This window comes from Apodemus sylvaticus, chromosome 22, assembly GCF_947179515.1.
Source record: "Apodemus sylvaticus chromosome 22, mApoSyl1.1, whole genome shotgun sequence".
Lineage (NCBI taxonomy): Eukaryota > Metazoa > Chordata > Mammalia > Rodentia > Muridae > Apodemus > Apodemus sylvaticus.
Window position 1 is genome coordinate 24129964 of NC_067493.1, and position 26559 is coordinate 24156522.

At 48.3% G+C, this 26559-nt stretch overlaps 2 protein-coding genes across 2 annotated transcripts in view; both read left to right on the forward strand.

The window, feature by feature from the left end:
• The first annotated feature begins 439 nt into the window (after positions 1-439).
• The window catches only part of Radil (Rap associating with DIL domain), a 69442-nt gene continuing 43322 nt past the window's right edge, over positions 440-26559 (forward strand). The window contains exons 1-2 of the mRNA XM_052167838.1: positions 440-497; positions 7061-7659. Coding sequence (XP_052023798.1) covers positions 7125-7659 — 535 coding nt within the window. The 5' untranslated portion in view covers positions 440-497; positions 7061-7124. The remainder of the gene's footprint in view (positions 498-7060; positions 7660-26559) is intronic.
• Positions 20298-22226, forward strand: Papolb (poly(A) polymerase beta). The gene has a single exon (XM_052167841.1). It carries the CDS (start codon positions 20298-20300, stop codon positions 22224-22226), a length of 1929 nt encoding a protein of 642 aa, XP_052023801.1.

Sequence of the window (26559 nt, forward strand, 5' to 3'; positions counted from 1 at the left end):
GGATGCCAAACACCACCTACTTGACCATACAGTATACAATCCCAAAGTAGCTGACCAGAACATAGGCCCCGCCCTTCTATCCTGAGGCCCCGCCCCTCCAGATACGAGTCAGCTTTGGGAAACTAGCCCCTCCCTTTTGCCGAGGCCACGCCCATTCAAAGGCCACACCTCTTAGGGACTCGTCCTTACCGTTGGGTACCAGAAGGTGACGCGAGTGCACAGCTTATCTTTCTCGGTCGGCCAGGCCCGCCCTAATACGTGTGGCCCCGCCCACTCGAGGGTCCGTCTCTGCCCATTGGGTACTAAAGTGTCAGGTTTCTGTCTGTCTCGCCCGACTCCCCGCCCTCACAGGCCCCGCCCCCAGAGGCCCCGCCCCTCGGAGGCCTCGCCCTGTCCGTTGCGCGGCCGGCAGGAGGCGCCTCGAGCCGGGCGCCAGCTCGGCTAACGGCGGGCGTGGGAGCCGCGCGCGGGGGACGCCGCCGACAGGCTGCGCCGAGGTGAGTGCGGGGCGCGAGAAGGAAGGTCAGCAGAGGCCGAGGATGGCCCAGGAGGTGCCGCTGGGCCACTGCGGGGACCCGCGGAGGGCGCGGAGTCCGCGGGCTGAGACACGGGTGGCGGGGCACGCGCTGGGGCGGGGCCGCGCTGGTCACGGTCCCCGCGGCGAGTCCGGGCGCGATAGAGGCAGGCTTGCTCGGTTGCCATGGAAACCGGCGAGCGCACGGGGCCTGGAGCGGCCCGGGGGAGCTGCACCTGAAGGCCGGGTGGGCGCGGGTTGTGTGGCCCCGTGGACTTCCAGGGGCGATCCGAGTCCCGTCACTCGTGGCAGAGGGACCTTTCCAGGCCTCAGTTTACCTGGTAGTGCCTTGGAGGTGCAATCTAACCTGGAACATCTCGAAAGAGCTGAAGGCGGGAGTTCCCGCACTCTCCCACCAGGATGGTGGTGACACCCCCGCCTACACCCGTCCCGCATCGTGTCTCCTCCCCACCCGTGTGCCCGCGAGAGGCATTGTTTCTCCAGCTATTTCTGTATTATTTCCAGCCAGTTCCCCGAGAAGTGCCGCGCCTGAGACAGATGCTGAGCTGGAGCTCCGAGGCCCTCAAAGGGATCTGGCTTCTGTCCCCGGGGAGCCCTGGGATGGGGGCCTGACAGGCTGCAGACCTGCACTGCCCGGCCCAGCCTCTGTCGCCTGTCGAGTGTTTGGATAATCTGAATTACCAAAAAGAATTTGATTACTAGGTGGTGCTGCGGGCCACCTCTTGTGCATTCCTGAGAGAAGCTTGTCTTTAATCCTACTGGGAGATGTCAGTCCCTTTTTGCTAAGTGACTAGCGGCCCAAATGAAACCTGATTGAATTATGCTCGCCTTTAAAGCCTCCCTCCAGCTGGAGCCATAAAGATAGGATTTGTGGATGAGGGGAGGAGGCTAATGCGCCGCCTGCAAAGTTGACTGCTCAGTTTTTCTTCTGTTGGAATGATAATGTGTTCCACATTGTCCTGTTGGAACAGAGACGTCCCTCCACCCATGTCAGCCGTCATTGACCTCACTGCCTGCCTGGTCTCTGTGACTTAACCTTTTTTCCTTTCTTTTTTTTTTTTCTTCCTTCCTCCCTTTTTCTTTTCTTTTCTTTCTTTTTAAGCAGAAATGGAGAACAAGAGGCAATTTCTGAAGCAGCCACAGGCGAGAGCCCTGCATGTACTCTTGACTCTCTGGGACCTGAGCTGTCCTCAGATGTTTGTGTGTCAGAGGCGAGAATGAGGCAGAAAAAGGAAAAGACAGGTCATACTTCCAGAAAAACAGATCTGGTTACCCAGGGCGTGCTCTCTCCTCTGTAGGACTTTCCCTGAATTCCAAGTGGCCTTTTGAGAAACATTTTTGTCCAGTGTGGACAAACAGGCTACACTCTTGATTCTGTGATCAGGAAGGAAAGTGGCCTTGCGAGCAGGTGGCCACCCTCAGACCCACTCTTCAGTGGCCATGGGGAGGATGGTCATAAAAAAAAAAACAACTTTCTGGAAAACCTCAAAGAAGCAAAAGCTGTGCATTCGCTGGGACTCTGGGAGGTTGAGGAGGAATGCTGGAGAGGAGTGAGTCACATCCACCCAGCTTCTGTCACCTCCTGCTCTCACAGTTTTCCCAACTCTGGCTTAGAATCCCTCTGGACAGGAGGGAGGGGCCAGTTTGCACCCCGTTACCCTGAGACCCTAGGAGGGGACCTAGTAGTTACACACTTGTACTTTTCCATTTCTCTTCCCTCATTTTTATGTATTTTGAGTCAGGGCTGTGTGTATGGCCTCAAACTGCATAGCCGTGGACGCCCTAGGACTTTTGAAAAAAAATCATGTTTATTTATTCATTTGCTATACATACACATTTTAAATTTTATAGATTTTTTTAAAAATATTTAAATGTAATAACTGTGCATGCATATGCTCAATCGGTGCTCATGTGGCAATCAGAGGACAGCTTCTGGGGAGTCCATTCTCTGTGTCTAGTGTGTGAGGTGTGGAAACCGAATGCCAGGCCTGGCAGCAAGCGCCTTTGCCGTCTTGGCAGCCCAGTGACCTTGACCTTCTGATTGTCCTGTCCCCACCTCCTGAGTGCTGGAACTTCAGGCATGGGCCACCTTGTCTGGCTTATGCAGCGCTGGAATGGAACCCGGGGCTTCCTGCATGCAGGGTACTGAGCTACATCGTTGGCCCCATTACTTTCTTCTAGATAGGGTCTCTCAGCCACAGTTGGTTGGAACTCATTATATATCCCAGGCAGGGCTTGCCCTGCAATCCAGCCATAGCCTCCCGAGTGCTGGGATTCTATATGAGAACTATACCAGCTACCATTTCTCCTCCTCACACTTTCTCTTTTGACAGTGTCTCATGTAGCTCAGGTTGGTCTGGGTAGCTGAGGGTAATCTTGAGCTCCTCATGCCTCCACCTCAGAGGACTGGGATTTCAGGGACACACTGCCACACCCAGTTAACATTTCTGTTTTGTTAGAGCAGATCTACAGTTAGACCTTACCAGCCTGTTCAAGATGTACAGTCTGGGTATGCGATGCCTGTTCACGGCTGTGTGGAATCTGGGCCTTTTAAACACCAGTGTTTGCTTTGTGACACTTCTCCAGTCTGAGGACAGTTTGGCATTGTGTTTATGTTTACTCCTGGACACAGACTCCAGAAGCCATGGCCTCTCTGGCCACAGGCTTCAGTGACTGAGGCACACTGTTGTCCATCTGGGTTAGACTTCGGACACTAAGACTCTTCCAGCAGAGATGTCCCCTGTGCTACAGGAAAGTGACACGGGGGACGAAGTGTTTTAGAGGGCCGTGTCATCCGAGAATGTGCTCTGGTCTGGAGGCTTCCAAGGAAGGGGTGTGTATGCACGCAGAGGCCAGAGCTTAGTCTTGGGAGAGATTACTCACAAGATGCTAACCTTGTGTTTCTGAGACAGGATTACTCAATGGCTTGGGACTCTATAAAACTGGCCAGCTGAGGAAGCCCAGGTCGTCTTGTCTTCCTTTCCTCTGATCTGGATTTTCACATGGGTTCTGGACATAGAACTTTAATGCCCATGTTTGTATATGAAGGCACTGTCTGTGGTGTGTGTGTGTGTGTGTGTATTGAAAGAGAGAAAGAGAGGGAAAGAGATGCTTGGGAGTGTGTGGGACTGTGTGCACTGGTACCCACCCAAGCAGAGGCACAGAAGCCTGGATCTTTCAGTGTCTACCTGCCTCTTCCTTGGAAGCCTCTCACCAAGTGCACGTTCTCAGCTGACATGGCCTTCCACAGCTTTCTCTCCAGCCGGGCCTGGATGTTAAACCCAGTGCTGAGGTCTCCAGTATGCTCAGCCACGCCCAGCATTTTATGTGGGTGCTGGGGATTCGAATTCAGGTCCTCTGCTTGCAGAGCAGCATTCATATCCGCAGAGCCATCTTGCCAGCGCTTTGAAAATGCTTTTGTTGTGGTTCAAGTGTCAGTCCCATGTAGGGGTGCATAATCCGTTCTAGGCATCTCCAGGTTTGCTGAGGACGCTTGTCACAGGATCCTCAGGGGAAGAGACCCTTCCATAACTTTCTCCACTGAGACACAAGAACCTTTTATTTTGGTTTTCTGTCCACCTTCTCCGGAACCCAGCTATCTATAGGCAAGTTCAAGTCTCCAGAAAGCTGCTCTAGTTATTGGTAGGCAGTAAGCTTTGGTCAGAACTAGAGGCCGGGCAGCTGCTAGTTTCAGAGCTTCAGCAATGGCCAGGCACCTGGGTCTGCTGGCTGGGGAGGACCGGTAGAGGGCCTTTGTTTTGTTGGTGATGGGGCTGCTGGCGGGGAGAGGCCTCCGGAAAGGAGCAGGAGGAAATCTGATTCTCTGTGTCCTTTGGGGGTCTGGACAGTTGCAGTTGGGCTCCCTGTGGGGTCTTTGTTTTGAGACAGGATCTTGCTGTTGTTTGTAGCCTCAGACGTCGTGTCTGGCTTTGTCTGGCCTCCGACTCAAGGTTCTCTGCCCTACCCTCCTCTGAGTTGCTGGGATTGCAAGATCCCAGCATAGGCAGGACCACATCTGGCTCCCTGAGGGTTTGTCTTGTTTTATTTTGTTTGAGAGTAGGTCTCTTGTACCCGAGGCTGGTCTGGAACTTTCTGTGCAGCTAGGTTGACCTTAAACTCCTGGTCTCTGTGCCTCACCTCCCGCTGTGACCCCATGCGGACCACATGCTCTGTTCCACCGAAGCTAAGCTTTTTATTTTTAAAAAAAAACTTATTTTGGGTTTTGTTTTTTAGATTTATTTTATGTGTGTGAGTGTCTGCCTGAATGCAAATACATACAACACGTGTGCCTCTGGTCCTCAGAGAGCAGAGGAAGTCATCGGATCGCCTGGAATTGGAGTTATTTATAGGTGTGAAATGCCATGTAGGTGCTGGGAACTGAATCCCAATCCTCTGCAAGAGCAGCCAATGCTCTTAAGCACGGAGCCATCTCTCCAGCCCCAAGAAACCATTGGTTTTTCTTTCTGAATATTTATTTATTTTCCATGTATTGCATATGTATACACATTATGACACATATGTAGAGATTGGAAGACAGTCTTTGGGAGTTGGTTCTTTCCTTCTTTCTCATGGTCACTGAGTCAAACTGAGGCCAGCAGGCCCAGCAGCCGGTCTCTTCACCCACTGGGCTGTCCTCTTAGCCCCTGAGAGTCTTTTTCAGAGTTCCTTGGTGGTTCTGCCACTTCTCCAACCCATAACGATGTGGTTGAGTGGAGGCTGGGCACTTAGCTGGACTCAATGTGGCAGGTCTCTGTGGTGCTCTCTCTGGGTCCCTAGTCACTAGCGAGTGTGTTCAACCTTTTGACATTGCAACGTGATGCCATCTACAAAGTAGACACTGCAAAACAAGCAAACCACCGAAAAGCCACATTTCAAATAAGTTTACACTTTTGTACTGGGCATGCCTTCATAGCCGTCCTTGATTGCATACAGCCCCAGGGTTGCATGTTGGACGCACTTCTCTGGATCCTTCTAGAAAACACTCCTCTCTCAGCTTGCCAATCTGTCTGCCTCTGTCTGTGGTGCAGGAGTCAGGTGTGGTCATCAGGACATGAATGCATGCAGCTTTTCTGTTTCATCCTGTGTGGTGGCAGAGCTGAAAGTTCCCATCTCTTTCTCTGGCCTCTCCAGCCCCCGCAGATTGTTGTGAGGGAGATGGGTAATTCCACCTCTAAATCCCACAGGACATCACAGGCTTTAGGATTCCAATTCTGCAGCACACAGACTCTTCCTGCCTCCTGGGAGTTCCTAGGGAGCCAGCCTCTCTCTGGAGGGGCTTGGGTGGCTGGGTGGCTGGATGTGGTGGGTGGAAAGTGCACATTCCAAGGATGCCTCCCCCCCCCCCCAGGCCTTGGAGGCTCTCTTTGTGTTGTTCCTTCTGGCCTCTGGGAGCACAGCTTCAGTGCTAGGGAAGGATCTCTCCAGTTGGGACCAACTTCCTCCACCAGCGATCTCTTCAAGTCAAGACCAGTTTCCTCTGCCAAGTCATGGGGAGCAGCATTTTCTTGGGGTTTGTGTTTGTGGGGTGTGTGTGTGTGTGTGTGTGTGAACTTGTGTCCATACGGAAGCCAGAGAAGAACATCAGGTGTCCTGCTCTATCATTCTTAGTTGCGGGGAGCAGCATTTTCTTGGGGTTTGTGTTTCTAAGTGTGCATGCGTGTGTGCCTGTGTGCTTGCGTGCGTGAGTGTGCACCTCTGCCCATATGGAAGCCAGGGAATCAGGTGTCCCAGTTTTATTCTTTGGAAACAGGGTCTCTAGATAAGCCTGGAGCTAGAATGGCAGCCAGTGAGCTCGAGCAATCCTCCTGTCTCTACCCCTCACATTGCTGGGGTTAGAGGTGCATGCCTGGCCACACCCAGATTTTGACATGGGTGCTGGAGAGCTCTGAATTTCGGTGTTCATGCTTGCACAGCAAGTGCCCTTAACCCACTGAGCCACCTCCCAGTCTCAGGCTGTGACTTTTTATTTTTATTGCAATTTTTCATGACTGTGGCAATGGCCATTTCCCCAGCCCTGCTTGTGTTTGGGACAAGCTTTGTCTTTTGTGTAATAGACTGGCATAGACAAAATTGAATTCTGTTTCCGAGTTGAATATGGCTTGTTTCTTGTTTGTTGTTGTCTTTTCTAGCTTTGACATGGCTAGATGGTAGGCGTGTTCCTCATGACAGAGAATCCGCCTTACATGTACTGTGTGCTTTGTCCCCTGGCCACCAGTGGTTGCTGCTCCTGTGCCCAGCACTTCTCAGAAGTCATGAAGCCCTAAGGCAGTGACAACTTCCTAGGGCTTCCTCCTGCCTCCTGCCAGTGGCTTTCCCTGGAAGCACTTGAGTCTATCAGACCTGCTTTGTCCCTTGCACCTCATAGGCTCTGATTTGTCAGCGCCATTGCCAGGGTCTGGCTCCAGGTGGCATGGATGCCAGGATGGCCCAGGACTGCTTCCTCTGCTGGGATGGACTCGTTTTCGTCTCTGTTGCTTTTGATGTCCCTGATACTTGGCCCTAACCTGTATCGCTTTGTCCTCTTAGGCTCCGGCCTTTCCCCAGCTACTGGTTGAAAGCCTCCGTGGTTATTCATGAAGACGCACCCACCATGTTTTATGGGACTCAGCTGATCATGTCTCCTCCCACCAAGAATAAGCTGAAGCGACAGAGCCAGCTACTGTCCACTATGCTGTCCCGGACACTGAGCTACAAGTATCGCGACCTGGACTCCACCTTCTGCAGCCTTGGTGCCAGTGATGACCCCTCAGAACTCTCCACACAGCTCTCCGCCCCTGGGGTCCTGAAGGTGTTTGGGGACAGTGTCTGTACAGGCACCCACTATAAGAGCGTCCTGGCTACGGGCGCCTCTAGCGCCCAGGAGCTGGTGAAGGAGGCACTGGAGCGCTATGCCCTGGACCCTGAGTGTGCCGGCCAGTATGTGCTATGTGACGTTGTGGGCCAGGCTGGGGGCTCTGGGCAGAGGTGGCAGGCCCAGTGCTTCCGAGTGTTTGGGGACAATGAGAAGCCCCTCTTGATCCAGGAATTATGGAAACCCCGAGAAGGCCTGTCCCGGAGGTTTGAGCTAAGGAAGAAGTCAGATGTGGAAGAGCTGGCAGCGAGGGACGTGGACACCACCACCGCAGGTGAGGAAGGATGGCTACAGGGTGACAGGCGAGGGACAGGAACGTGGGGACGTAGGAACCCGTGGGGCTGTGAGGAGTCGTGGTCGTCCTCAGGTCTGGCTGACCTTACCAGACACATGCATTAACTGGGAGAAGCCTCGTGGCCCATCCCAGTGGCTTCTGCTACCTCCTGTGTGTTAGGCCAAAGCCAGCTCTTAGCTTCAGAGACCCATGGGTTCTGTGTTGTTGACCTTCCTCAAAGTCCCTCTCAGATGTGTTAGGATCTCAGGGTGGCTGTGGAGAGAGACAAAGAAGGATCCTTCGTAGACTCTCATGACATTGCCAAGTCCAAGGGACTCTGGTGCCAAGTGGCTGTAGGAGGAGAGGCAGCAGGTCAGCAGAGCCTCGGGTGGCCTGGAGGCAGTTGGTTGTCACACTTCTTGTGGATTTTAGAAGCAGGGCAGCCTGGCTTGCTCTTGGCCTCAAGGACGTGGCTGGCGGTGTGGTGCTCATTGCTTTATTAGTCAAGTAGTGGAAAGAAATTTGTTATTTTGCCAGAATTTATTTTTTCAATTACCCAAAGATTAGTTTTTTAAGTAACTTTTTTCAAGGAATGTTTTAGATATATTTTATGTGTATGATGTGGAAGTTAGAAGTCAAACTGTGGGCCCCTTCTTCTATGTGGGCCCCAGGAACCGACAGCAGGTCATCAGGCTTTAAAAAGGTAGAGAGAGAGAGGGAAAGAGAGAGAGAGAGAGTGTGTGTGAGTGTTGGGGGGGGCGTTGGTACACAATATTATAGTGACTCAGATCAGGGGACAGCTTTGTGGAGTGAGTTCCCTCTTTCCACAGTGAATTCTGGGAATCAAGCTCTGGCTTTCAGGCCTATGAAACCAGTGCCTTTACCTGGTGAGCCATCTCCCCGGTCCCACATTGTTTTCAGAGACTTCCTGTAGCCAACGTGTGGTGGAAAACACGTGTAATCCCAGCAGTCAGGAGGCTGAGGCAAGAAGATGGAGAGTTTGTGGCCAACTTAGGCTGCAAAGCAAGATCCTTCCTTGCCTCATGATGTGTGTGTGTGTGTGTGTGTGTGTGTGTGTGTGATCTTTCTGTGAGGTCAACATGATTTTTGAGGGAAGAGGTGGTATGGGCTGGAGCTGCATGTGCATGCAGATGTGGGCCTGGACACACTCACACATGTACACACGTGTACACACATGTACACTTGCACCCAGGACTTTGATATTGGCATGTGGAGCATTACTTTGTTTTGCATTTGCTTACATAATGTGTGTACATTACTTAGGTTTGTGTAGCTGTGTGTGAACACAGAGGCCATAGGAGGACTTTAGCTGTCCCGTCTATATCATTCTCCACCTTATTCCCTTGCACTGAGCCTGGAGCCAGGCTGGTGGCCAGAAAGCTGCAGTGATCTGTGTGACAGTCTCAGTGAGGGGTTATAGGCACCGAGCCGCACCTAGGGTTTTCTGTGGTGCAGAGGATTCGCACTTACATCTTCGTGTTTGCATAACAAACATTCTTACTCACTGAGTGGAGATCTCAGTCTTCCAAACAACATGTTGGACATTCTTTTGCACAGAGCAGGCTTGAGGAACTGCTGCTGGTGCCCTGTGTCCATGGGTCTGTTGTTAGGTGCTTATGCTGTGTCACCTGGGTGCGGTAGAGCTTTGGCAAGCCTGTGTAGTGGTGGCTGCTGGCTGCTGTGGGTGGGCTTTGTAGCTTTTCCTCTGTCCCCCTCATTCAGCACTGTGCTCACACGAGGCCAGGCCAGAGGAAGTTCCACAGCTCACAGCCTCTCTCCCCTGGTGGCTATGAAAACCCTTTCAATAAAGAGTCCATTCTTCATTGGCTAGGCTGAGTGACCCACTTCTTGGGCCGTAGGGGGTCATGTTACTGCCCAAGCAGGCCCAGCCCAAGGGGTGACTTTCCTGGTTGCCATTCTTCTCTGTGTGGTGAAGGTGCCAAGGGCTCTGGGGATCATGCGAGATTAGCTGCCCCAGGAATGCCCATTCTGCTGCGGCTCCTCCTCCCCACTCCTTCTTTCTGGTGGTCCTGGGGAATTGAACCTAGGACCTCACCCATGCCAGGCAAGCACTCTGCCACTGAGCTACAGCCTCGGTCTTTGTCCATGCTTCTTACTCAGCATTACAGTAGACTACAGAGCCTCTGCTTAGGCCTAGGGAGATGTAAAGGGCTGAACGGGCCTGGCTCAGTCGGGGAGCCATGGATGCTCATGTCACAGGCACCCAGGCACCACAGCACAGTGGCCCAGCGATGGACAAACGTGGCTGCTGCTGGGGCTTTCAGGAGCCTCTTTCAGACTTGAGCATTAAAAGCACCAGCTGGGCAGATGCCTGAGGCCAAGCTGCCTTGGGAGCCGGAACTGGGGCTCCAGCTGGCAGTTCACCTGCTTCCAGGGAATCATTGCGGCACTTACCGTGCACCCATGGGAGTGCCCTTTGTCATGTTTGGGCTCAGTTTTCCATAAACATTGCTTTTTTGTGTGCAGTGATTTCCTGATTTTCTAGCTTATCAAAATATGGGCTGCCTGTTTGGGAGGTAGGCAGAGGTGGAGGTGGAACACACTGGGCTGGAAGGCAGCTCTTGGTTAGTTTCCCAGGGGCTGGAATTTAGGGCCTGTGCCATGAGGAGAGGGCTCTGTGTCCTGTCGTTGAGATAAAGATGGCAATCACTTGCAGACACTATGGGGAGAGTGACCGCAGGGCCATGTGGTTTTTGTCAGAACCTTGGGAAGAGTGAAGGATAAGGCTTGCTTATAATCACGGGAAGAACAAATGTGAGGTCAGCAGGACCGTTGGGAGCGCTCTCTCTCTCTCTCTCTCTCTCTCTCTCTCTCTCTCTGCGTGTGTGTGTGTGTGTGTGTGCGCGCACGCACACGTGCGCACATATGCTAGGCTGATCTTTATGACCCAGATACACCCCATCCTCACTGGGGGATTCTAGGCAGAGGCTCCACCACTGAGTCATGCCTCAGCCCCTCACTGGGGGATTCTAGGCAGGGGCTCTGCCACTCAGCACACCCCAGCCTCTCAATGGGAGATTCCTGGCAGGGCCTCTACCACTGAGTCATGCCCTTATTGCTCTACCACAGAACAAGTCATACCTTTTTTTTTTCAAGATTGTTTTTTACATTTGTATGTGTGCATGTGTAGAGGCCCGAAGAGAGGTTGGGTTTGCTGAAGCTGGTGTTACTGAGGGTTGTGAGCTGCCTGGTGTGGGTGTTAAAAACTGAATTGGGTCTCTTGAAAAGTAGTAAATTCTCTTAACCATGGAGACATCTCTCCAGTCCTCCAGATCCTTTTCCATTTGATTTTGAGACAGACTCTCATTACTTTTCCCAGGCTGGCCTTGGTCTTACTATGTAGCCTGTGCTAGCCCCAAATTTGTGGTCCTCCTGATTACCTAGGATCACAGCTCCATGTCACTATGCCTGGCTTTGGCCCTAATGCCCTTTATTCCTTTGGAGAACAGAGTTAGTGCTTGATTTTTCTACCTCAGCTTCCTGGACATAATCTGAGTGGGAGAAGGCCTTGCTGTGGGAGGTGTCTTGGGTGTGTGGGAGCTATGTGGAGTAGTTCCTCCTGCCTCAGGCTGACTCCCTGCTTTGTAAGAGTGACGTCTCCGTGTACTGCCACACCTTCTCTGGTGGGCAGACCTGCCCTCCATTGAGAGCCCACTTTACACTTCAATGGCTGACTCTGCTCAGATTTTGTACCCTGGAGGCCAAGCAGGTGGCTGACCTGCAGCCAATAGACTGGTTATAACCCAGGATGCTTTGAGGGCTGAAGACCTTGGAAACTCAGTATCTTGAGGATGGGGAATGGGTGGAACCACCATTTTTTCTGGACCTCTTCCTGTTTAGCCTTAGATGGGTTTCCTTCCCAGAACAGGATGGCCTTTTTTTTTTTTTTTTTTTTTTTTTTTTTTTTTGGCTTTGGATGTCTTCTCTGTAAAAAGGCAAGCATTTAGGACCACTGAGATTTGAGGCTACAGACTGCATGTTAGCAGACACTAGACTTGTGACCAAAGAGCAGCCCATCAAATGTCTGCTCTAGGGCCTGACATTTATTGGCATTAATGAAATGTGTGGGAGGGGTGTTGGAGATGACTCAGTCAGTAAAGTGCTTGGGTCCCACAACTATGTAAAAAGCTGTAATCCCCACAACTACGTAAAAAGCCGCACATAGTGGCATGTGCTATAGCTCAGTGCTGGGAGATGGTGACAGGAGAGTCCCAGACTGGCTAGCCCGTCAGGTGAGCAGCTAGTTGCAGGTTTAGTGAGAGCCCTTGTCTCAAAACGTAAACCAGAGAACTGAAGACAGCAGGTGCCAGCCTCTGGTCTGGCCTCCACACGCTCACACAGATACTTAGCATACAGACACACAGACACACAGACACACACGTGTTGGAGAAGAGAGGTCCTCTGTGGGTCTCAGCTTTCATACCCAAAATTCTAGGTTGGGCATTTTCTACAGAAAATGGGGAGTTAAGGTGTACGCAGAGTGCTTGGCTCTAAATCTGTATTTTTTCATGAACTGTGTTACCTCAGGGCAGGCAGCAGCTTGGGAACTTCCAGGAACATGCCACAGTGAAGCCCCTGCTTCTTCCACGTGCCAGCTGTGTCTTACACACTCTGTCCTCAGGAACCACCTCTTGTGCTCCCTTGCTCTAGGAATGGGCTTCTTCTGCAGTTAAGATTCTGTCAGAGTTTTGAGAGAGGGTCTCATGTAATCCAGCTCTCTTTAAATTCGCTGTGAGGTGGAGGGTGACCCTAAACTCCTGCTCCTCTTGCCCCTCCTTCCTAGCACTCAGAGGACAGGTGAGCCGCCTACTTGAATCTGACCTCTAACTCCTGTCTGGGGCTGAAGGTGGAGGGAGCCCAGCTGCGGCTGCCTCTCCATCGCCGCCTTTTAGTGGGAGCTTGGCGGTAGGCTCATTTCGGGAAATGGCTATTTCATGTGGTTTGATGAAAACCAGAACAACCTGAGCTTTTTCTTCAGCAGTCTGAAACAATTTACATCAATTTGCAAAGACACAGGAGACAGGGAAGGTACATCCATCCCATCACACTGTCAGGAGTCACTCACTGCTAGACAGACATGTGGACAATTTTGTTTTTAAATTTGTTAAAATTACATTTATTATTTGGGGGGTGCATATTGTGGCAAAAATTTGGAGGTCAGAGGACACCTTGTAAGAGTTGGTTCTCTCCTCCCTCTATGTGGTTCTGGGGATCAAACTCAGGTGAGCAGACTTGGCAGCAGGGCCTTAATTTACCTATTGAGTCATTTTCAAAGACAGATTTATTGGGAATAAACATTTCAGTGGGACTGAAAGTGTCATATGTGTATTCAAGGTGGCAAAGAAAAAGAGGGTTTTTTTTTTTTTTTTTTTTTTTTGGATTTGCTTTTTTTTCCGAGACAGGGTTTCTCTGTATAGCCCTGGCTGTCCTGGAACTCACTCTGTAGACCAGGCTGGCCTCAAACTCAGAAATCCACCTGCGTCTGCCTCCCAGAGTGCTGGGATTACAGGCGTGCGCCACCACCGCCCGGCTAGAAAAGAGGTTTTAATGAGAAAACATCCCTTTAAAAGTTGCATGGGGTGATTTGAAATGGTCACTCTGGGCTGCAACAGGCTGGCGGCAGTCCAGGGTAACAAGCGGTGGCTGGCCAGATGTCCTTGAGAAGGTTTTTTTGGGTGAAGTGGTAACAGCCTTTGTAGAAGGCTGCCATTCCAGCAGTCTCCTGGAATGCTCCTGTTGTCATGGATGTGAGAGATGTCCTCTCTTGTAACACCCCAAACTCATTGTCCTGTTGTCATGGATGTGAGAGATGTCCTCTCTTGTAACACCCCAAACTCATTCTTAAGGTTTGACACAAGTGATTAATCCTGGCAGCTTTTACCCATGGAAGAATTTCAGACACTGAGGAAAATATATGCTGGTGGATAGGAAATACACTGCCTGGGGGCAGGGGGCACACTCCGGGACCGTCCACGTGTTAGCACACGGGCTTGGGGATGGAAATGCCACTAGGTATGCAGTTGAGGGAGGGCCACTTGTAGCTTATGCGGTAACAACTCTTAACTCCGATTTTCCAGAACCTCTTGACTGCTTTAGTGACAGTGAGTTAATATTCGGAGAAGGGTGTATTTTTAAGTTATTAGTCAGCAGTTGTGTAGCTAGTCTACTAACAAAATAACATGTTCATGGGCCTGGTGATCAAACCCACGGCCTTGCCAATGCTAGATGAGCTCTACCCTTACTTAATTACAGTCCCAACTGGGAATAACTGCCTTACAATATTCTTTATTTTTTTTAAAAAAATTTTACATGCATGGGTGTTTTGCCTGTTTGTATATCTGTAGACCATATGCATGCTTGGTGCCTTCAGAGGCCAGATGAAGGCATCAAATGCTCTGGAACTGAGTTATATACCCTTGTTAGTGGCTGTGTGGGTGCTGGGAATTGAACCTGGGTCCTCTGGAAAAGCAGCTAGTGTTCTTAACCACAGAGCCATCTCTCTGGCCCCAGTGACCCGATACTTCACTACTTTTTCCTACTGCACAAAACCTCAGCCTTTTTAGTGTTTATTTACTTTTTGTGTGTAGGTGTGGTGTGTATATGTGTATTCATATGTATGTGTGGGTGCATCCATGCATGGGGGTGCAGGAATCTGACTCTGGTCTCAATCACCGTCTCTCATGAGCAAGGCCTCTCGTGGCATCCGGTGCTCACCAGTTGCATCCAGTGCTCACCAGTTGCATCCAGTGCTCACCAGTTGCATCCAGTGCTCACCAGTTGCATCCAGTGCTTACCAGTTGCATCCAGTGCTCACCAGTTGCAGCTAGTCTTGCTAGCCAGCTTGCTCCTGGCATCACTTGGCTCTGTCTCTTGAGTGCTGGGCTCACAGGAGGTTGCCATGCTTCTCTGGTTTTTCTGCATAGGTTCTGAGGTCCAGTTTCCCTCTAATGCACTGAGCCAGCCCAGCTGAAGGAGCCTTACAGAGCTGTCTTGAAGCAGGTTCCATAAGAGCACTGCTGTGAAGTAGGAACTGGCAGTGGAGATCCCACATTGCCATCAGCCGGTCTCAGCATTTCTAATGGCAGCGGCCTCTGAGTTATGTAATGCCTCTGTCAGAACCATGCTAACATCCACTAGTTCCCGTGGTACTATTGGTTCAAAGATTTTTTTTCCTTAATGTGCTCAAATGCTATTGGGTATGCATGCTGTGATAATAGCTAGTTGTGCCCCAGGTCTGCCTCTAGCTGCAGAAGAAATGGGACCATCAAATACTTGGGCTTCCCAGCCTCTGTAGTAGAACACAGAGGAGTTAAGAGGTTGGGGACATGTAGTTCACAACCTGCAACGAATACGTAATCTCAAAAGGAACCATTCACTTTCCTAAAGCAATGAGGTTAGGGCCAGGGCTCTCTCAGCACTGACAGTGGTTTCTCTGGATAGTGGTGTAAGGGTGACTGGGTGAGAAGGCTGCTTCTCTCTTGTTCACTTGCTAGCTAACACTGAGTAACTCCTGTGTCAGTTACTCGATGTGGTACTGCATACAGGACAGTTCACAAGCCAACACATCTGGTTCCTAGGTAGCTGAGAAGCTATTGGCAATAATAATGAAAACAAAAGATCTCAAGATGCCAGGCAGAGGGGCACATGCCTTTAATCCCAGCACTCGGGGGAGAGAGAGTCAGGCAGACCTCTGAATTTGAGGCCAGCCTGGTCTACAGAGTGAGTTCCAGGACAGCCAGGGCTACAGAGAGAGAACCCTTTCTTGAGCCCATCCCCAAAAAACTTAAGGAACTGGAAAGATGGCTCAAGGGTTAAGAAAGCTTGCTACATAGTCATGAGCATCCGAGTTTGGATCCCAGAACCCACATAACAAGCCAGGCTTGTTTTTGTGCATATGCCTGTGAGCCCAGTGCTATTGCCTACCTGAAAACTGTGAGTGTGGAAGAAGACTGTAAATTAAAAGAATAAGGCGCGCGCGCGCGCACACACACACACACACACACACACAGGAAAAAAGTCTATCAGGAAACATAACTACAAATATTTTGGGGGCTAGGGGTGCAGCTCAGTGGGAACACATTTGCCTAGAATGGACCCAGCTCAATCTCCTTTACCAAAACAAACAAACACAAACAAAATACAAAAAAAGACTTACAAAACAATAAGAAAAATTATTTAGTTAGGGGTTTAGGAAGTTATCTCTTAGGAGATGAACTTTAAGCTCGCCTTTGTGAAGGATGACAACACACATACGAGGTGAAGGAAAAGCAGTTAGTGGGGCAGGAGAACATTCTGGACAAAGGACAGTATTATTCAAAGCCCCAGGGATAAGAAGAAACAAACAGCAAGGCTGGCAGTCAGGGTCTAGAGGTGGCGGGGCCAGGAAATTACTTTGGACTTAGACAAAGGACAGGAGGTCACTGGTGCACAAGCCCAATTTGGATCCTGAGGCCAGAATACTTCAAGGTCAGTAACAAGTTGATGGGAGAAGTTTCATCAGAGCAGTGCCATGAGGCTTAAGAGTCCAGTTAAAGGTGGAGAGAGTGGATGGAGGCGAACCAACAGTGTTGGCAAAGTAATGGACGTTGAAAATGAGAAAGGAGGAAACACCAAGATTCAGGTCCATGGAGCTTCGATTTAATAAATGGAGACTACAGAAAGAAACAGCTTATGGGAGAGTGGGAGGAACCATTCTTTCTTTTTCATTCATTCATTCATTCATTCATTCATTCATTCATTATGTACATACAATGTGCATGACATGGCACACATGTGGAGGTCAGAGGACAACTTTCAGGAATCAGTTTTTAATCCCTTGGGTTTAGAGATCTCATTTAGGGCCTGTGACTTATGCAGCAAGTGCTTTTACAAACCTGTGAGCTATTTTGCTGACCCAAGTGTTCTCTTTAAATGGCAAAGTTTGAGACATCCAAGGTGACAACATTGGAGTTGTATGGTGTGGACCCACTGCTTAGGAGAGAGGGTCTGATTATAAAAAGTTAATATGTAAGTGGGTGATACTTGTTTATAGATAGGGTCTCATAGCCCAGGCTGGCCTGGAACTCACTATGTAGTCCAGGCTGGTTTCAACCCCATGATTCTCCTGCTCCAGCCTCTCTAAAGCTCAGTTACATGCATAAGCCACCAAGACTGGTTGGTGTTATTAAAACTGTGGAAAATGACAGAGCATGCAGGTAGTGGGAAAACATACAGTAAGAAGGGTGAGGGCTTATGCAGACACTGGAGGAGTTCCACCATCCTGGGGCTAAGTAATGGAGGAGAGCCAGAAAGGCAAACTGAGAAAGGTAGAAAGGGTCCAGAGATAGACAGTGAGTAGGAATAAAGTATAGTGTTGTTTGGCCTTGCTGGCCAAACATGAAGATTCTGTGGGTCAGAAACAATGAAGATCATTGGGTTCATAGATCAGTTGGGCAGCATAGAAGTAACCAAAAATTAGATTTATTCTGGAAAATACATTAAGAAGGTAGAAGATGAATGAACGCTGTAAATTATCTTTCAAATGTATAGGTTAGTACCAAACCCCAAATAAAGTACATTTCTCTGTGTTGAAGGAAAAAGATCAACCATGGGATCTTTTGTACGTGCGTCCATGTGTGCTGTTGAATATACACGTGTATACTCAACACTCACGTGCATAAGTGTGGAAGCTAGGTGTTATTTCTCAGGAGCTGTCCACCTCACTGGTCAACATCCCAGCAAGCAGGCTGTCTGTCTGTATCCCCTCCTCGGATACTCCAAGTGTGCCCCACTGTACTCACTTTTTATATGGGTTCCAGGGATTGAGCTCATGTAGGATCATGGAGATGCCTACATAGCAACACCTCTCTGGACGAAGCACAGGATCTCAACTGGTTGTGAAACTAATTTCCCTTGGAGGCATTTGTCAGTGTGGACAAACAAGAAGCTTAAACTTGGAGCTGGAGCTAAGGCTCAGTGGTTAAAAGCACATGGTAAGCTTCCAGAGGATCAGAGTTCGCGTCTCTGCACCCCGTCATAACAACAGCTGCTGAGGATGAATGGGCACTCACCCACAAATACACAGACACATGCAAATAAAAAGTACAATCATAAGAAAGGAACTTGAGCATGGCAGTGGACAGAGAGCCCTTAGAAGGGTGGGCAGTGAGCACTAAGACCCGCCCTCCTTTCTGGGGAAGTTGGACTTTCCAAGAGTAGTATGTTGAGTACCTACCTGGCACCCATGTGACAAGGAAAGTTCTCTTCCTCGACCTGGGTTGTGGATGGTGAAAACTTGAAAAACTTTCTTGAAAATTAAAAAGCACATTTTGTCCCACGTGTATTTGGGTCTGGATTATAGTGGATAAAAAGTTAAAAGTCATACCAGGTGTAGCACACCTTTAATCCCAGGACTCAGGAGATAGAGGCAGGAGGATCTCTGTGAATTTGAGGCCAGCCTTGTCTACATATTGTGCCCCAGGGCAGCCAGAACTACACAGAGAGACCCTGTCTCAAAGAAGAAAAAGAAAAGAAAGAAAAAATTTACATTATACACAATTTAGTTAGGTACAAGAGCACCTGGCAAAACCAAAGGAAATTCTACTTGGAAGACTATATCCACTGTGTGGATATCCCAATCCTCTCCACAAATGAACTTATAACAAAAATAAGACAACACAAAAGGGAAAGTGCCCAGAAACCCATGAAAGACAGCACACTACAGAATTAGACTCTCAGGAGCATTATTGGTTACTGAATCCTAATGCATGCTCACCATATTTGAAGAGATGGTAGGATAAAAACCTTCAAAATAGAGACATGTTTAAAAGAACAAGAGAATTGTGTTGGTTAACTGTCAACTTGTCACAATCTAGAATCAACTAGATTAGTCCTTTTCAAAAAAATGTCGTTTTTCGAGTTTTAATTATGTGTAAGCTTGGCGCCCGCAGAGGCCAGAGGTATTGGAACCAGTCTCCTGGAAAAGCAACAGTGGTTCCTTCTCCTCCTCCCATCCTCCTTCTGAGCCATCTCTCTAGTCCTGGGAAGAGATATTTTTGGGGGGGGGGGTTGCTTTTTTTTGGATTTTTTTTTGTTTTTTTTGTTTTTTTTTTTTTGTTTTGTTTGTTTGGTTTTTTTTGAGACAGGGTTTCTCTGTATAGCCCTGGCTGTCCTGGAACTCACTCTGTAGACCAGGCTGGCCTGGAACTCAGAAATCCGCCTGCCTCTGCCTCCCAGAATGCTGGGATTACAGGCGTGCGCCACCACCGCCTGGCTGTGGGAAGAAAGATTCTTTATGAGGAATTACCTAGATCGGGTATGTTTGCGGGTGTGTGTGTAGGGGGCTGTCTTGAGTGTTCATTGATGTAGGAAGATCCAGCACATTGTGGGCATTACCATCCTTGGGCAAGGGGGCCTAAACTGTATAAACAGGAGAAAGATAAATGGATGACAGGAAGCGAGCATGGGTGCATTCGCTCTCACTGCTCTTGACTGACTGTGATGTGGCTAGAAGTCTTTATGTTCCTCTCACCTTTCCTCTAACTGATGGTAACCTGGAATTGTAGCCAAATAAACCCTTTACCCCTAAGTTGTTTTTTGTCAGCAATAGGAGTGAAACCGGAACAATTATACTTGTAGTAACAAAATGTTGTATTTAAAAGAATACTTAAGCTGGTTCTCTCGCTTAGTGGTAGAGTGTGCGGCGCTTGGATTCATCCCCAGTACTACAACAAATAAATAGTGCCCTTCAGTGGTGCTTCAACTGCACACTATATATAGCTGAAGTGAGAATGGAGAAGTGGGAGATCTGGCCACCCAGGAACAAGCACAGATCCGGAGCACGGGAAGAGTGGGAAGGTTTATCCTGTATCTAAATGAAGAGAACCAAGAGAATGTCGGGAAGAGCATATTCCAAGCATAGGCGTGGGAATCTTCTAGAGACCATGACATGAAAAGGACTCCTTGCTCGGATGCAGGAACGCCAGCACGCCCTTGTAAACTGCGTATATTTACCTCGCCCCCACACAGCAGTGGAACACAATCTAGAATCCAGTGGAACACCGAGGACAAAAATTTGAGTATGGGCTGGCAGAAGACGACGAAAGGGCCATGGTTTGGCTTGATGTTAAGTTCTCAGCAGGAGACAGGGAAAGTAGAAGCCACCGCAACAAGTGACACCAGGGCCTGATGAGAGCACCACTGTCGCTCTGGGCCTAGCTGGAGCATCCTCTGGAACCTGCTTGGGGATAGAAGACCGTGCATTGTCCCTCAAGAGAGACTTCTCAGAACCGGGCAGGACGGGCCGGGATGGCGCTCTTCCGGAAGCCCTCTAGCGCGAGAATTTCCTCCAATCTCGTGAGAGCGGCAGCGGCATCAGCCGGTGCGCAGGCGCGTGCGTGCGCCGTCGGTTCTGGAACGCGACCGCTGAGGAGCCCGGCGCCATGTTGGCCCGGAGGGGTACCAGGGGAAGCGCTTGAGGCGGCGGGCTCGGAGCGGAGCGGGGGCCGACAGGGCCGGCCGGCAGGAGCCCGCCCCTCGCGCCTTCGGATCATGAGCCGAGCAGAGGCCGCCGAGGTCGCGGTGGCGGGGCAGGTGCCCTGGCGGCGCGGGAGCTAGAGATGATGCCATTTGCGGTGACCACCCAAGGAGCACAACCACCGGCTCCCGCCCCGAAGCAGTTCGGCATATCGTCCCCCATCAGCCTGGCCGCCCCCAAGGACACAGACCGCGAACTCACCCAGAAGCTGATCGAGACCCTCCAGCCCTTCGGGGTGTTTGAAGAGGAAGAGGAACTGCAGCGCAGGATTTTAATTTTGCAGAAATTAAATAATCTGGTGAAGGAATGGATCCGAGAAATCAGTGAAAGCAGGAATCTTCCACAAGCTGTAATTGAGAATGTTGGGGGGAAAATTTTTACGTTCGGCTCTTACCGACTAGGAGTACACACGAAAGGTGCAGATATCGATGCTTTGTGCGTTGCACCAAGACACGTGGATCGAAATGACTTTTTCACCTCCTTCTATGACAAATTGAAACTACAGGAGGAAGTAAAAGATTTAAGAGCTGTTGAGGAGGCCTTTGTGCCTGTTATCAAACTGTGTTTTGATGGAATAGAGATTGATATTTTGTTTGCAAGATTAGCATTGCAGACTATTCCGGAAGATTTGGACCTACGAGATGATAGTCTGCTTAAAAATTTAGATATTAGGTGCATAAGAAGCCTTAATGGTTGCCGGGTAACTGATGAAATTTTACATCTAGTACCAAACATTGACAGCTTCAGGTTAACACTGAGAGCCATCAAATTATGGGCCAAATGTCATAACATCTATTCCAATATATTGGGTTTCCTTGGAGGTGTTTCCTGGGCTATGCTAGTAGCAAGAACTTGCCAGCTTTATCCAAATGCAATAGCATCCACTCTTGTACGAAAATTTTTCTTGGTGTTTTCTGAGTGGGAATGGCCAAATCCAGTGTTGTTAAAAGAACCAGAAGAACGAAATCTTAACTTGCCTGTATGGGACCCAAGAGTGAATCCTAGTGACAGGTACCATCTTATGCCTATAATTACACCAGCATACCCACAGCAGAACTCCACGTACAATGTGTCTGTTTCAACCAGGATGGTCATGATTGAGGAGTTTAAGCAAGGGCTTGCTATCACACATGAAATTCTGCTGAATAAGGCAGAATGGTCCAAACTTTTTGAAGCTCCAAGCTTTTTTCAAAAATACAAGCATTATATTGTACTTCTGGCAAGTGCACCAACAGAGAAACAGCATTTAGAGTGGGTGGGCTTGGTGGAATCAAAAATCCGAATCCTGGTTGGGAGCCTGGAAAAGAATGAGTTCATTACTCTGGCACATGTGAATCCCCAGTCATTTCCAGCACCAAAAGAAAATGCTGACAAGGAAGAATTTCGTACTATGTGGGTGATCGGGTTAGTGTTGAAGAAGCCAGAAAATTCTGAAATTCTCAGTATTGATCTCACCTATGATATTCAGTCTTTCACAGATACAGTGTACAGACAAGCAATAAATAGTAAGATGTTTGAGATGGATATGAAGATTGCTGCAATGCATCTAAGAAGAAAGGAGCTTCATCAGCTACTTCCGAATCATGTTCTTCAGAAAAAGGAAACGCATTTAACAGAAGGTGTGAGATTGACAGCTGTGAATGACAGCAGCCTTCTCTTGTCTATAGACAGTGAAAACAGCATGACTGCCCCTTCACCTACTGGCACTATGAAGACAGGTCCACTGACTGGAAACCCTCAGGGCAGAAACAGTCCTGCTCTGGCTGTTATGGCAGCATCCGTGACCAACATACAGTTTCCTGATGTTTCCTTGCAGCATGTGAATCCCATAGAGAGCTCGGGGATTGCACTGAGTGAGAGCATCCCTCAGATTCCCTCACAACCTACCATTTCACCACCACCTAAGCCTACAATGACCAGAGTTGTTTCTTCAACACATCTGGTAAACCACCCATCTAGACCTTCAGGAAATACAGCAGCGAACATACCCAATCCTATACTAGGAGTCTAGAAGACATTCTCACCTGATAAGAAGAAAGGAACAAAAAACCCAACAGAAGGGAAGGAACCAGATAGATGAGTCCAGCTTAGACACTACTCAGACAGCAGCTTCTCTGTTGGCCTCTCAGGAAACACCTGGGAACAGATAAGCCCGGTATCCCTGTTTTTCCTAGAGATCCTATTCCTTTTATTGAGAGTTCAATAAAACAGATTGAATGGATAGAAACCACCTCAAAGGCCCTTCCACAAATTCTTGCAAATTGAACTTGTCGTTTTCGGATGTTAAAGGAAAAGGAGGGACCCAGACTAGATATGACTCAAAATAAATTAATACTCGATTGGTAACTTTTTTTGAACCAAAGTCCAGAGTAGCACTCAAAACCAGAAGTGCTGTTACTCATGCCTCAGATCATTAGCATGTTAATAGTAGTTATATTTCAGAGAACTATGATTAGAAAAGAGAAAAACCCCCTCCAGCTGTATTCATTTCTACCCATGACTGATATTAGAATTGGATTTATGTTTGATCCACTGTTGTGAAATTTGCAATACAAGCTATCAGAACCCCTTATTTTAGCACTTTATGGGATTTTTTAATTTTTCCATTAGGAACTAGAACTAATTTTTGATTTTCCACTTTGGTGAATTTTCACTTTTTTTCCTCCCTGAAAAGGTTCTTTACTAATCTTAAAGTTGCATGCTATTTTTTGTAGTAATATACTTGAGAAAGCACAAAATATGTATCTCAGTTCCCAGGAGGTGGCTACACCCTTTAAAATGGAATGTAAACTCAGAGGGCAGTCATTTGACATCAAAGCCATAATTACTAAGCATTTGGTTTCTGTGGGACAAGATCAAGAAATGGTATATGGGTTTTATCTGTAGAATTGTTTGGGAGAATGTGTAATCACCAACTAGGTATTTTCTCAGAGTTCCACATTCTTTTGTCCTTAATCATTTGTCCTCAAACAAACAAACAAACAAACAAACCTTTGCCTTGATCCTGTTTGCATTAAGCATGCATGCATGCATGTTGCTTCTTAAAAGTCCAGAATATTAGTATCTAAACCATAATGACAATCTGAAAGTTTCTTGGCCACGTGGCACAAAACATCAAATTCTGATTATGTGGTTGATATCTCAGGAAAACTTGGGTCAGTGTTCTGTTCTTGATCTCCACGGATATGAGATTTTCTAGATCACAGAGTATCTGCTTTGGAAGAAAACTAGTTTCCTATTTTAAATGTATAGACAAAAAGGCATTTTCACATCTTAGAACTTTAAGCCATGTTTTATTTTAATGCGGTACCAGAATTTATCAGATTATATGTGTACAGTCATACAAAAAAATAATTTCCACAAAGCACTTGACATCTAGTCAGCTTTCTACTCTTTACCAAATCTCAGGGATACTATAAATTAGAGCTGCTTCTCAGTAAAGTAGCAGAATGCCCGTATGTAGGAATTATGAGAGCCAGTGATGTCACTGAATGATAGCTTTGGTCTTCCTTAATCCAGATGCAACAAACTTAACAGCTCTTCCAAGCAGTCAGGTCTGTCTCTCCCTTTCCCTCTAAAACTCTTCCTTTCTGTTCTGCCTGTTTTCTCTCATGTCAAGTTAGAATTGTTTAACCCTTCTTGTCCTTCTAGATAATTTTCAGTGTTGGACAATAGTCTTTTCCCTTTTAAACTCCACAGTAATTGAGACTTTCTGATGCCTAGACTGCCGGACCTCTGTCTGTCACACCTCTGCTCTGTGCAAGTTTACCTTGCCCCTCCACCAACATAAGAAAGCACACGGCTAAAGTGTCTGCTGGAGATGGCCAGGCACAAATTTAGTCTCCTCATTTTGTTTACACATTGGAAAAATGTTTATTAAATGTTTTGTGTAAATATGCCTGTTTTTTTTTAAAACCAAGCTGGAAACTTGGGCCTTTTGAAGTCTAGTTTTTATTACGTGAATACCAAACTATTTTTTCATGTAATGTGCATAGTGTCTCCTGACTGGAGTTTGCTGTTACGTGGTATCTGTACTCCTTGTATTTTCGAGCACTATTTTGCTCAATATTATATAAGCAGATAATGTATTTCTCCATTACAAACACAATAAAAATAAATGCCAAACAACCTGGATCTAAAACACTGGCCAGATGTTTAAGTCTGATCTAAGAATTCAGATGTCCTTTTTCCCTTTCTTTTTTTAGGGTTCTTGGGATGGACCCCAGGGCCTTGTATGCACAAGGCAAGCGCTCTGCCACAGAGCTGCATCCCTGGGCTCAGAGCTGCTTCACTCTTTAGAGCAGTGGCAGGGCTGGTGACTTTTCCAACTTTATGACATGGAAATCACAGGGTGTAGTGCCTGTGGAGGACACACAAAGGGTTCTAATGTCAAAAGGAAAGACTTTCAAAGGAAGAGAGAGGGGAGTCAACATGTTCTTCCCAAGGCTGTAAGCACAGCCCTTGGGAAGCTGAAGTGGAAGATGACTTGAGCTTGGGAGTTGGTGACCAGACTGTTTAGTGTGACCTGAAAAGATATGCTGAAGGACTTGGGGAGGGGCAGGGGTGTGCTGCATAAGTGGATACTGTAGTGTGTGTGTGTGTGTGTGTGTGTGTGTGTGTGTGTGTGTGTAGAAGGGTCTAGGAGGAGGCAGAGCTGCCGGGAGGTGGAGCTTGTCTGTATTGAGAGTATTGCGAGGGAGGGGGAAAGGGAGGGGGAAAGGGAGGGAGGAGCTGCAGGGGGTGGAGCTTGTTGCACGGGGCTGGGGGCTGCTGCTGCTGCTGCTGCTGAGATTGAAGGAACACACCAAAATGTGAGGATTTAGGGTGCGAGTGAGAAAAAGTTTGCATGGGGACAGGGACAGAAGGGTCCCACATTAATGATAGGAGAGACCTTGCTAGGGAAAGAGGGGTGCTTTATGACATGCTTGCCCCAGAATCCTTAGCTTGCAACAGAAAATAGCAAAGCAAAAATCAACAGACTTCAAAGTATGCCATTATCACACAACATTTAAAATCAGTTCTTTAACCCTGAGCCTAGTGTAATGGTTACTGAACTTTTCCTCCGAAGGGCTGGCTAGTGAATAGTTTCAGCTTTGGGAAGCCGTATGGTCTCTGTCACAACCACTTAACTCTGCCTTATAGAGTAGAGAGAGATAACACAGCAGCAGATGGCTCAGGCTGGATTTGTTCCTATCCCCACCCCCAGCAAGCACTGGCCACAGTAATCCCATGGACATTTACCACGGACCCCTCTACTCAGCAACTAGCAAATGCACCTCATTCTCGGTGACTACTGGGCGTGTGTAGTAGTCAGAAAACAAGAGCCAATCTATTTCTAAGTATTAAAATATGACTTTAGTATTATAAGTTAGAACTCAGTATCGAGCCAGGGCTGGCACGATGGCTCGAAGGTAAAGGTACTTGCTCTAAAAGCCTGGTGCTGTGAGTCCGCTCTAAAAGCCTGGTGCTGTGAGTCCGATCCCTGGAACCCACTGTGGAAGTAGAGAGCAGACTCCCGAAACTTGACCTCTAGATCTCTCTATTCCAACTGGGGCACATGTGTGCCCACATTCACACACCAACTCCTCTGTCTGTCTGTCTGTCCGTCTGTCCGTCCGTCTGTCTGAGTGTCTGTCTCTCTCTCTCTCTCTCTCTCTCTCTCTCTCTCTCTCTCTCTCTCTCTCTCACACACACACACACACACACACACACACAAACAAATAATAAGAAAAAAAAGCCAGGTATGGTGATATATGCCTCTGATCCTAGCCCTTAAGTGAAGATAGGAGATTCCAGAGTTCGAGGCAAGCCTGGGTTAATTTAATGGAACCATCTCAATAAACAACTCTAATAAACAGTAGCATGGGCATTTCACCTCAGACCCACACACAGCGTTTCCCTTTTTCTACTCTTAGATCTCCACATCATGCTGTGAGGATTGATGCGCTTCATCTCAGTGATGAACTACTTTGTTGAGGACTGTGTAGCCCCTAGTTACCTGTAGTGCACTGTATAGTACTTTCCTATATATGGTGTGGTGGCAGAAAAGTCCAAGAGCCTCTTGTCTGATGGTAACCAAAAGACAAGTGCACTGTTGAGAGGTGATAGCCCAAAGTTAGAAACAATGCACATAGAAATCTGACAATCAGCCGGGCAGTGATGGTGCACGCCTTTAATCCCAGCACTTGGGAGGCAGAGGCAGGCGATTTCTGAGTTTGAAGCCAGCCTGGTCTACAGAGTGGGTTCCAGGACAGCCAGGGCTACACAGAGAAACCCTGTCATGAAAAAAAAAAAATCTGACAGTCAGTCTGGGTACTAGGCAGTGCCTCCTCCTTGCACTAAGA